This window comes from Equus asinus, chromosome 13 (genome assembly GCF_041296235.1).
Source record: "Equus asinus isolate D_3611 breed Donkey chromosome 13, EquAss-T2T_v2, whole genome shotgun sequence".
Classification (NCBI taxonomy): domain Eukaryota; kingdom Metazoa; phylum Chordata; class Mammalia; order Perissodactyla; family Equidae; genus Equus; species Equus asinus.
Window position 1 is genome coordinate 2,607,389 of NC_091802.1, and position 12,532 is coordinate 2,619,920.

The following is a 12,532-nucleotide window of genomic DNA, read 5'->3' on the forward strand; positions in this document are numbered from 1 at the left end:
GAGGCAAGAAATAAAACCACACATCTATGGACAGCTTATCTTTGACAAAGGAGCTGAGGGCATACAATGGAGAAAAGAAAGTCTCTTCAACAAGTGGTACTGGGAAAACTGGAAAGCCACTTGTAAAAGAATGAAAATTGACCATTCTTTTTCACCATTCACCAAAATAAACTCAAAATGGATCAAAGACCTAAAGGTGAGACCTGAAACCATAAGGCTTCTAGAAGAAAACGTAGGCAGTACACTCTTTGACATCAGTATTAAAAGGATCTTTTTGGACACCATGCCTTCTCAGAGAAGGGAAACAATACAAAGAATAAACAAATGGGACTTCATCAGACTAAAGAGCTTCTTTAAGGCAAATGAAAACAGGATTGAAACAAAAAAACAACCCACTAACTGGGAAAAAATATTTGCAAGTCATATATCTGACAAAGGCTTAATATCCATAATATATAAAGAACTCTCACAACTCAACAACAAAAAATCAAGCAACCCAATCAAAAAATGGGCTGGAGACATGAACAGACATTTCTCCAAAGAAGATACACGGATGGCCAATAGGCACATGAAAAGATGCTCATCATCGCTGATCATCAGGGAAATGCAAATCAAAACTACACTAAGATATCACCTTATACCCATTAGAATGACAAAAATATCTAAAACTAATAGTAACAAATGTTGGAGAGGTTGTGGAGAAAAAGGAACCCTCATACACTGCTGGTGGGAATGCAAACTGGTGCAGCCACTATGGAAAACAGTATGGAGATTCCTCAAAAAATTAAAAATAGAACTACCATACAATCCAGCCATCCCACTACTGGGTATTTATCCAAAGAGCTTGAAGTCAGCAATCCCAAAAGTCCTATGCACCCCAATGTTCATTGCAGCATTATCTACAATAGCCAAGACATGGAAGCAACCTAAGTGCCCATCAACAGATGAATGGATAAAGAAGATGTGGTACATATATACAATGGAATACTACTCAGCTGTAAAACAGAACAAAATCGTCCCATTTGCAATAACATGGATGGACCTTGAAGGAATTATGTTAAGTGAAATAAGCCAGCTAGAGAAGGATAATCTGTGTATGACTCCACTCATATGAGGAATTTAAAAATGTGGACTAAGAACAGTTTAGTGGCTACCAGGGGAAAGGTGGGGTGGGGGGTGGGGACAAAGGGTGAAGTGGTGCACCTACAACACGAATGACAAACATTAATGTACAACTGAAATTTCACAATATTGTAACCTATCATTAACTCAATTGAAAAAAAAAAACAGGCAGAGGATACGAATAGACATTTTTCCAAAGAAAATACACAGATGGCCAACAGGCACATGAAAAGATGTTCAATAATCTAATTATTAGTGAAATTCAAATCAAAACTACAATCAGATGTCACCTCACACCCATCAGAATGGCTATAATTAACAAGACAAGAAATAACAAGTGTTAGAGAGGGTGTGGAGAAAAGGGAATCCCCATACACTTCTGGCGGGAATGCAAAACTGGTATAGCCACTATGGAAAACAGTATGGAGATTTCTTAAAAAATTAAAAATAGAAATATTATATGACCCAGCCATCCCACTGCTGGGTATTTATCCAAAGAACATGAAATCAACAATTCAAAGAGATTTAGGCACCCCTATGTTCCTCGCAGCATTATTCACAATATCCAAGACATGCTAGCAACCCAAGTGCCCATCATAAAGATGTGGTATATATACACAATAGAATACTACCCAGCCATAAAAAAAGACAAAATCATGCCATTTGTGACAACACGGATGGACCCTGAAGGTATTACGTTAAGTGAAATAAGTCAGAGAAACACAAATACCATATGAATTTTCACTCACATGTGGAAGATAAACAAACACATAGATATGGCGAACAGATCAGTGGTTACCAAAGGAGGAGGGGCAGGAGGAGGGAAAAAGGCATAAAGGGGCACACATGTATGGTGACAGATAAAAATTAGACTATTGGTGGTGAACACAACGCACTATATAAGAAAGTGAAATATAGTAATGTACATCTGAAATTTACACAATGTTATAAGCCAATATGATCTCATTTAAAAAAAAGTTGGAAACAATCTTTCGAAAAGAGACTTGGCAAAATAAATCACGGTACATCTGTGCAATCACTAAATATCATACTTTAAAATATTTCAGCATATGGGGAAATGCTCATGATATAAAACAGAAAAAAGCAGCTTACAAAGCTATTCAAGGTTATAATTTTATTGCAAGAGTATTACACCCATGCATAGAAAAAAGGTGGTTCTTGGTAGGAGGTAAGATTCCAGGTGATTTATTTCTTCCTTATAATCTTTTACATTTCTAAATTGTCTAAAATGAACATGCATTACTTCTAAAGTTAGCAAGAACAATACATGTTATTAAAAGAAAGAAAAAAAGACATTTACTTAGCTTTGCGAGAAGCCTGCAGATGCCAAACAAGCCTGACTAGTTCTGGCCCTCAAGGAGCTCATTCCCCAGCTGAGAAAATGACTGAAACATGACACGCTCAAGGACAGCTGAGTGTAGAAACCCTGCAGTGGCTGGGGTATGACAGGAGGGTGATGGTAAAGTTTCGGGAACAGATGGAAACCGATCTGGTCTTGGAAGGATAGACAGGATTCTTCTAGTTAACAAGGATCGAGAAGGCCAAGCAGTTCCATGTGGGTGTGGGGGCTGAGGAGGTACAGGAAACGTGAACTGCCTAGTTCGTGTGTGGAGGGATCATCGAAGCAGCAGAGGGAGCTGACAGAGTGCGGAAATGGGGCTGGATAGAGAACAGAGCCCACCATGGGGGTCTTTCATGAAAGCCAGGCAGAAGATGGTGAAACAGGAGAATTTTAACACTGACATCTCTTTTCCAAAACGGAAGGGATATCTTAAAATCACTTAGTTCCTAAAATAAGAGCCCACAGAGGAAATTCAAATCCTACTACTGAACCCTCACCTCCCTCCGGGTTCCAGCAAGCAGCACAGGCAGGGAAACCAACCTGCAGGTTGCTGGTGTATTTGGTGGGGTGGATAGGAGGGTGAGCTTGGTCAGATTTGTTCCCGTTGCGTGGGGTAGGGCCACCCCGCTCTAAAATGCTCTGGGCAAAGGCCCCCCAGCGTGGATCCGGGGTCTGCTGCTCCACCAGCGCCGTCAGGTTTAGGTCTCTGGGGAAAATGTTTGTTTCAGTTCGTGGATAGCTGATGTACCTAAAACAAAGGCAAACAAATGGAATGAGAAATTGCTACAACTGGTCTATAAACAAACGAATGAGATTGAAAACACCTGGTGACAGCTGCATTAACCGATCCAATCCAGCCAACTCAATGGAAGGTAACGCAGGTTACCTACACTGATTAAAGTTCTGAGATGTGATGCCCTAAAGTGCTGGGGAGCAGTAGGCTCTCTTGCTAGGACACTCAAAGAAGCCAAAGGATCAATGAGAGAGGCAGCACAGTGTAGGGCAAGCTCACTACAGCTCAGCTCTGCCAGCAGCTGCTGGCCTGAGGCACATCCTTGGCCCTCTCTAGCGCCAGTCTGACAGAGCAACCCCACGATGTGCCCCACGGCACCGACAGGTGCAACACTGTGTGCTTCTACAACTTTTCTTAAAGGATAATGTGGACCCTACATGTAATCTCAAATTTTCTATTAGCCCCTTAAACATTATTGAGATCACGTACATTTTTTCCCCCTAAAACCCAGTATATATTTTATACTTAGAGCATATCCCATTTTGGATAAGCCAAATTTCAAGTGCTCAATAATCACCTGTGGCAAGCAGCTGCCACATCGGCCAGTGTGGACCACACTGTCACTGGACGGCCCCAGGGTGCTCATGACCCCTGAGGCAGGATCATTTACAACAGGCAAACAACTCCTGAAGGTGCTGCTCGCCACCTGCCAGGGCCCCAGGGGAGGTGCTGAGCAGTAAGAGTGGGATCTGAATTTAATATATAGTAAATAGTATATAATATATAGTAATATAATAGTATATAGTAAATAGTATTAATCGTTTTAGGAAATAAATGATTTGAAATGTCTTTTCCGTATCAGAAAAGAGAAGGCAATGTCAAAATTCTACTTCAGAGCTTAGCCATCGAGACAGCCTGTGTTTCCCTACAAGCTCTATTTCTAAAATATTTCACCCTGATAAAGATGCATCAAATTCTATTCCCAAAAGTAGAATACTTACCCTTGAGTGTACAGCTTTTCGGCAATTCTCATGGTTTCTTTAGCATTTATTCTCAACTTTCGAGAAGCCAGCTTTTCAAGCTCCTGTTAAAGTATCAACAGGAACGTTAGGGTATAGTACGTGAGTCAGAGGGCACAACACGATCACACAACTCATCTTCACAACTGTCTGGCCCCCGTCACTCCAACTGCTGTCACACAGAGGGAGAAAGACTGCTGAAGAAAGAGTTCTGGGCCTGCCAGGCAGAGCTATTCCAATTACAATGCTATAACAAATAAGCAAATAACAAAATAAGAAGAGAAGACATCAAGATTATATCAGTGATCCCATAAGGATGACAAGATGACGGGTGATTTATTTTCCTGTTTTTGTTTTCCAAACCCCACTTCAAGTAGTTATATTGCATTTCTTCACTTAAAAAAAAAAAGCATTAAGAGGCCAAGGAGGCCCATGTTTTGGGGTTTCTGTTTTTTCCAAGCATTTTCCTCTGCGGCCCTGTGAAGGGTGATGGTTCCTGCCACTGGGCCACTGTCTGAGGCAGAACCCTGGTCCCAACAACAGGAAGTCAGAGCTCCTCAGGGGCTGGCCCAGTCCCTCTAGAACATACCACAGTGTCCAAAGCTTGAGGCCTCCACTTGCTCTTTGCCTTAGACCTGACCTCCACCACGGTCGCCCTGGGATCCTAGAAAGCCAGGAAAAGCAGAGACCACTTTAACCTGCTGATGCATCTTCCCCAATTTTCCTATAACAAGCCCTACTCAGCATTCCGATCACACTCATTGCCAGCAGAGGCCCCTGCTCCAGCCCGTGAGAGTGCGCCACATAATGCTGGTTTATACTACACAGTGTGATGGACGCCATCACCACCTTCCTGCTCAAACCAACACTTTGAGGGGCAATTTCACAAGGCCTAAGATGCCTCCTCCAGAGCCTACGAAATACAACAGCCTATGCATCTCCTAAGTATAGTTCCTATCTACACATGCATCGTGTTACTATTTTTTTTTTTAATTCTGATAATATAGAGTTAGAAATAGGAGAAATTACATAACACAAGCTGGAGAACTCTAATCTTAAGATCAACTTCATAATTTTGAGAGACTGAAAATGGACAAAAAACTCAGTTTAAGTGATTTGTTAATGAGGATATTTGTATACAAAAATCTAAATTTGTCACTCCAGATAGACTGAGGACTAGGTGCTCTTGACAACAAGCTCAAAGTATCCCCTCTGCCATATCCCCTCTGTCTTCCTACACCATATCCTAGTAAAGTAGAAAAAGGGCAGGTATTTTTAATTGAACAGACAAATGTGCAGTGTCACAGACACACCAGGTGGTTGTATGATCTTCAAGGTCAAAGAGTGGAGTACTGGATAGAGAGGGTGACTCCTGGGAGGCAGCGTGGTCTGCAGGAGCTCAAGAGTCAGACACACTGGCATCCAGTTTGTGCTCTGCCCCTTACTAGCTCCACTATGCTGTGCCCAAGTTACTTAACTTGCTGTAGCGTCCTCATCTGTAAAATGGGGAGAGCATCATCACCCTCACAAGCGCCCTTAAATAAACTAACATGTAGCATACAGTGTGTCTGGCACGTACCAGGTGCTCAGCAGTTCTGACTCCTCCTTAGCAAATCAATAAACCTGCCAGTGGGCTACAGCCAAGAGGCATACTGACTCACCAAACCCAGAGAGCTGAGTTTTATTTAGGTATCTCTGGGTGCAGCCTCTGGGTTAAAACAGGATATTATGTGCTGACTGACGAGAAGCAACATCACAATACGGACAGTCAGTCTAAGGGTTGCAACTTGGTGACTGACCGGCCTCTGACTTGAGCTGGTCGTGGTCCTTTGCATGTGCTGCTCTATTGACACAAGCTTCCCTCAGGTCCTCTCGTGGCTGTCTCCTGCTAATCACCCTGGCCCTCACTTGAATGTCACCACTGAGATGCCTTTCATGATCGCCACACCTGGAATAGCCCCCTCCCTGCCCCAGGCCATTCTCTACTCCTTTACCCTACTTTTACTTCCAAGCATGTGTTGCTGTGTGAAGTTGACTTGTTCACCTGTTTGTCACTTTCACCTCTCTAGATTTGATGACCCGATGAATGGAAGAGGGAGTTGGACCAGATGCTGTCCAAATTCCTTCCAGCTCCAGAGGTCTATGATCCAGACTGGTCTAGCTGATCCTTATTCACCTCTGGTGATGGTATAATTGGGAAGGGATTTCAGCTATACAGTTCGTAAAATTTCTGATTTTACCTAAAAGTTCTACAGATCCTTTCCTTCCATGTTTTTTTAGTGCTCTTTTCACGGGATCCTAGTCTCACTGGTCCCCACAAAGTGATGGCTTGAGATGCAAACTGACAGCTACAGTTCATTGGGAAAATGGGACAAGATCCCCTCTGCCAACAGACATGGGGTGGCTTTGGAAAGCGCAGAATGGTTTTCCTGGATCATTAAGATTTCAAAATATTTCTTACCTCCATACACAGCTGATAGAGGACAAGACAGGCTGTGTGGTTAAAGAGACGATGCCTTTTCCAGCCGAATTCTACAATTCCATCTTTGTGGTCATGAGTTACTGTAACAGGGAAAGACAAACAGGAAGGCCATGACTCAGAGAAGCCATATGCTATAACAGATAGGAAAAGGTGTATTACAGTGACAGTCAAAGGAGTATGATATAGAGAAGATCAGTAAACTTTACCTAGATTCTGAATATCATTAATGGGGTAGGGTGAAGGGCAGCAAGACTAAAACATCACACATTTAATTAGTGCCATTTGCCACTGATGCTCCATGGTGCCCCTGGTTATTCCTAGGCCCTTAGGTTCCATACCATAAACAACTCCCCCAGATTTACCTTTAATTTTGTGGAATATTTCTGGGACAAAAGCCTGAATGGCTTTGAACCTCTCCACCACGAACCCCAGTGTTGGGAACTGGCAGCTGCCATAACTGATCAGCTGCTCTGCCAACACCTCGGGGAAAATCTTCTGAAGCCTCAGGGTCTGGAACCTAGTGAAGGCAGCTCCTGGAAAGTAAGAATGGAAAGAACGAACGAATGAGAAAATGATGGGCTGCAAGGTCAAAGCTAGGTGCACATATTTACACACAAACCTCACGTTTGGTTCTACAACCCAACACCCAATAGCCCATGTGGGGCTCCCATGTGGGTCATCAGACGAGTTGGTCCAGCTCCTCACCAATCCTCAGGTCCAACTCCTGCCTCACGTCCACAGCATCGCTCACTCTCTGATCGGGCTCGGTCAGGTTTTCACAGGCTGTCCTGACAGCTCGGGGGGTGATCTCGGAGAAACGAGCTCTCAACACCTGCAGACTGGGCTTCACTGCGGAACAGAGTCACCGAGGTCAGAGTCAAATCACACCAGGCTCATCATGAAGGGCCTGCTTTCCTTAAACCACCCGAACGGAGGCTGAGTCAGTTCAAGAAGCTGTGAGGCATCCGATTTCCATGATTAGGTGAAATTAACGGTATGCCGTGTAAGAGGGAAACTTCACTATAACTGCTACACTGAGTGTTGTCAGAAATAATGGTGGAGCAAATCTGAGCTGTTAACTAAAGCTCTCCGGTAAGCCTTTTGCCACTTTAACCTCACTTGCTCTCTTAGACCTTTAGGGAAAAGAAGAATGTTGTTCATTAAAAGGTCCTCTGGGGGGAATTTCGTGTCCTGTTACGGAAATAACACAGGACACAGATACTGCTCCTGACTGTCGATGTATTTAAACCCCAGGAGTCACACAGCTTCAGACACGAAGACAGTCAGGGAGCAGCAACCCCGGCCTGCGAAGCCTGAGAACGGCCTTCCTCCACAGCACCTAAAATCACTAACCCTTCAGAGCCATTTCCATTCACTTCAACAACTGTTTATTACTACTCAGGCACTATACAAAGAATATAGGAGATAAACAAATAGAGTATTCTTCAAACATTCGATAAACATAGAATTATTCTTCATACTTTACATATGGTGTATACATTGTTTTGTAAATATTCTACATACAATTGTAAACAACAGAATATAAAGTTCTTGCTCTCAAGGAGCTGGCAATCTACTTGGACCTAACACATAACAAGCCCTGGACTACAGGGTCTATACCACTTGTAAAGTCATTTAGTCCTCATGCAGCCCTAAGAACTGTGTCAGACCAGTCTGACTTTCCAGATGAGGAAGTGGAGATTCCCAAGGGTTCAGTGACTTGCTCCAGGATACCCAGCCAGTGAGACTCATAGATGGATCCAGGAGGGAGAGGACAGGGGGAGGAGCTCAGCCACAGCCACTCGCACAGATATACAGGAGAACCATCTATTTACAAGGTCCCAAAGTATAGCGACTCAGAAGTGGCATCACTTACCAGCCTTGCATACGTGGATAATCTCAAACCCAATATTTTCACCTTCTCTATCACAGTCGGTCCAGATCACCAGGGCCTGACACTGCCGAGTCTCTCGTTCCAGAGTTTTCTGAAGTTCCCAGTGGGGAAAGAGCAGTGAGAACAGAGCACTTACTTTACACCTCTACACTAAACAGATCTGACTGAACACTTAACGATGTTCTTGAGTGTGCCAACTCGGTGAGAAAAAGAGACCAGAGGAAACTGTTCTTACCAGTTCTAAGGATGGGAGGTCCTCGGACAATTCTCCAGCTTAGAGTCACAGACTTATTAAGGAGTTTATGGAACACAGGGTTTAATACAACTATACAGCATGAAGAAACCTGAAAGGCAGCTCTAACACACACTTCTAACTCTAGTGGTCCTGATTATGTTCTGCTTAAAACAAGTTAACCTCGGCCGGCCCAGTGGTGCAGCGGTTAAGTGCGCATGTTCCGCTTCAGTGGCCTGGGTTTTGTTGGTTTGGATCATGGCTTGCCAAGCAGACATGGCACCACTTGGCAAGCCATGCTGTTGTAGGCGTCCCACATATAAAGTAGAGGAAGATGGGCACGGATGTGAGCTCAGGGCCAGTCTTCCTCAGCAAAAAGAGGAGGATTGGCAGCAGATGTTAGCTCAGAGCTAATCTTCCTCAAAACAACAACAACAAAAACAAGTTAACCTCTAATTTTCACCCCAAGAAGGGTTCCCAGTTAGCATTGAACCAACTTCAGGTGCCCTGATTCTTGAGCACTCACAACTTACTGTCAAATGACCATTTATAGCTTGTAGTCTCTTCATTCCAAGTAGTGGTGGGGTGGGAGCCAGAATTAATAATTTCTTTTTTTTCTTTTGAGGAAGCTCAGCCCTCAGCTAACATCTGCCAATCCTCCTCTTTTTGCTGAGGAAGACTGGCCCTGAGCTAACATCCGTGCCCATCTTCCTCTACTTTATATGTGGGATACCTGCCACAGCATGGCTTGACGAGCTGTGCCATGTCTGCACCTGGGATGCGAACCAGCGAATCCCGGGCCACCAAAGCTGAATGTGCGCACTTAACCACTGCGCCACTGGGCCGGCCCCTAGAATTAATAATTTAACAATACTTATTCCTAGTGTTTACTTAAACAACTACCCTTAATAAAAAGGCTTACTTCAGCTCCCTGGCCACTTAGTTTAAACGGCCTCATTTATACAATGGGTGGGAATAATTTTTTAAATCATGGTACTTAGTTTGGTGGAAATCTCTCTTTCTAAATTCTAATGCATTCAGACTACAGAAATCACTCAGTTCCATTATTTTGGGTTGTTCAACTCCAGTGCCATATATCTTCCAACAGATCCTACCTTGATGTCTACAAAATTCTCTGGGCAGTACTTTTCAATTTCTGCTTCAAAGAGGACAAGGGGATTGCAGCTCTGCCTACAAAAGAAATAAAAACACAAAACAATCCTACCTCAGCACATGATGGAAAGTCCTCCATTTTAATAAGAAAAAATTGCTCCAGTGCACTCATGGATAGATGCCCAACAAAAAAGTCTCACATTAGATGCCAGGATTAAAAGCAAGGCTATGACCCTCTGTACACTGTCCACTTCCCACGACAATTAACAGGAGCTGCGAAGAACTTCTGGAATCCTTTCATACACATCTGCAGCAAGAGGATACATGTAATCCAATGGCTGCATGAAAAAGCTCTGGTTATTTGGGGGAGAACACACCTAAGAGTGACTGTTTATTCTAAACATACAGTAAAAAGTCACAACGAATCAGTTAATCCCAGGTCATTGCAACGGTCTCTACGATTTGTGTCCTCTCCCAAAATTCACATGTTGGAATCTAACCCCAAAGTGATGGTATCAGATGGTGGGGCCTCTGGGAGGTGATTAGGTCCTGAGGGTAGAGCCTCATGAAAGAGATTAGTGCACTTATAAAAGGGACCCCACAGAGCTCCCTAGAGCCGTCCACCATGTGAGGACACAAGGAGAGGTCAGCAGTCTGCAACCTAGAAGGCAGGCCTCACTTGACCATGCCGGCACTCTGGCCTCATACTGCCAGCCTCCATAACTGGGAGAAATAAATTTCCGCTGTTTATAAGCCACTCAGTCTATGGCATTTTGTTACAACAGCTCAAATGGACTCAGTCACCATGCGCCACATAATGATGTTTTTGGTTAACGATGGACCGCATATACAATAGTGGTCCCATATAACAAGTACCATATAGCCTAGGTGTGTAGTAGGCTATACCATGTAGGCTTGTACAAGTATACTCTATGATGTTCGCACAATGACGAAATCGCCAAACGATGCATTTCTCAGAATGTGTCCCCATCATTAAATGACGTAAAACTGTATTACGTTTAAGTTACACAGTAAGATCAACATGCCTTAAAATTCCTGTGGTATTTCAAACCTTACTGTAATAATCAAAAAGTTCTTCCCCCAGGAATTGTACTGACCATTTGCGAAACTGCATCTGGAAATCATGAGCCAGCAAGTGTCCAGAAACTGACGTCATTATCATGGTAACATTCTGGATGATAACAAAATTCGAGTTAGTCTTTTAGAAATTACATTTTGCCAAGTCATTCAAATAATAGAGGAACTTCTATTAAAGAAAAAAAAAGTGGCTGCTGGGTAGACAGGGAACGAAGAGGCAGAGCACAGAGGATTTTCAGAGCAGTGAAAACACCTTGTCTGATACAATGATGGACATATGTCATTATACTTTTGTCCAAACGCACAGAACATACACCACCAAGAGTGAACCCTAACGTAAACAAATCTCTTGGTAATTATGGTGTGTCAATGAAGGTCCATCAATCACAACAAATGTAGCTCTCTGATGAACGGCATTATTAATGCGGGAGACTGTGTATGTGTAGGGCGGGGTGTGTGGGAAATCTCTATACTTTCCTCTCAATTTTACTTTGAATCTAAAATTTCTCTAAAAAAATAGTGTACAAAACCAAAAGCAGGTGACTGGGAAGAAACAAATACAAATACAGTTCTTCAAAGCCAAAAGCCATAGTAACACAATCACCATTCTAATTCTAGTACCATGATGCCTTCTGTAGCATTTAAAATTTCCTCAAACTACTGTATATTAGCTTCTTTCTTGTTACAAAGAGCTGAGATGGGACTATATTTTATTAAAAAGAGACTTCCTTATAAATTATAAAATGATCACCTGTCATCAGGGATCTTCAGGTTACAACAATAGTTATTCTTAAGACAGTGACATATTCTACAACGGCCAGGCTAATTCTTCTTGATAACTAACTTTAAAACACAAACAATTTAGGGAGGATTTACAGCTGCTCTTTTTAGCCATAACTAAAACCCCAAGGAATGTACACTAAAATGGCACATAGATCTGAAAGCACACTTCAGCTGTATGACAGAAATATTGCAGCACCTACCTGGCCATACAGATGATAATCAAATTCATAGATCTTGTTGAATTTAGAAAGTCCTTCCCTCTAGAAAACAAAATGAAAATTAAAAACTTATATAAATTACATTAAAAAAATGACTCCATAGCATAAAGATCAAGCAAAACCCTGATAAGTGAGAATATTAAAAATGCAACAGTATTTCCCATAGATAAAAACTAGACTAAATTACTAAGACCATTTACTAAGTGGTCCCTCAAAACACAGTTACAAGCATATACTTGATAGAGTCCATGCAGTTTTTATGCTGGAAGGTAACCTTGAGATCAGCTATTATAAGAACTTTTTATACATGAGAACGGACTTGTCCAAGGTCACATGACAAATTAATGGCAGATAAAGTACTAGGATATAAATCTGTTGACAATTTTCTCCTTCCTCCCCACACATTTCTACTACTTCCTGGTCATACAATCACACCAATAAACTGGTGACCATGGGCAAGTTATTCGCCTTTCTG

At 42.6% G+C, this 12,532-nt stretch overlaps 1 protein-coding gene across 4 annotated transcripts in view; it reads right to left on the minus strand.

Moving 5' to 3' along the window:
* TOP3A (DNA topoisomerase III alpha) overlaps window positions 1-12,532 on the minus strand; it is a 37,188-nt gene that overhangs the window by 14,500 nt on the left and 10,156 nt on the right. For all 4 annotated transcript variants that reach the window (XR_006512536.2, XM_014851689.3, XM_070482265.1 and 1 more), the window contains 10 exons: window positions 12,040-12,099; window positions 11,077-11,150; window positions 9,961-10,036; window positions 8,596-8,704; window positions 7,425-7,568; window positions 7,082-7,252; window positions 6,699-6,799; window positions 4,827-4,901; window positions 4,220-4,302; window positions 3,026-3,233 (listed from right to left, as the gene is read on the minus strand). Coding sequence is in view for 3 of the 4 variants with exons in the window: in XM_014851689.3 (XP_014707175.1) it covers window positions 3,026-3,233; window positions 4,220-4,302; window positions 4,827-4,901; window positions 6,699-6,799; window positions 7,082-7,252; window positions 7,425-7,568; window positions 8,596-8,704; window positions 9,961-10,036; window positions 11,077-11,150; window positions 12,040-12,099 (1,101 nt within the window). In the remaining variant the exon portion in view is untranslated. The remainder of the gene's footprint in view (window positions 1-3,025; window positions 3,234-4,219; window positions 4,303-4,826; window positions 4,902-6,698; window positions 6,800-7,081; window positions 7,253-7,424; window positions 7,569-8,595; window positions 8,705-9,960; window positions 10,037-11,076; window positions 11,151-12,039; window positions 12,100-12,532) is intronic.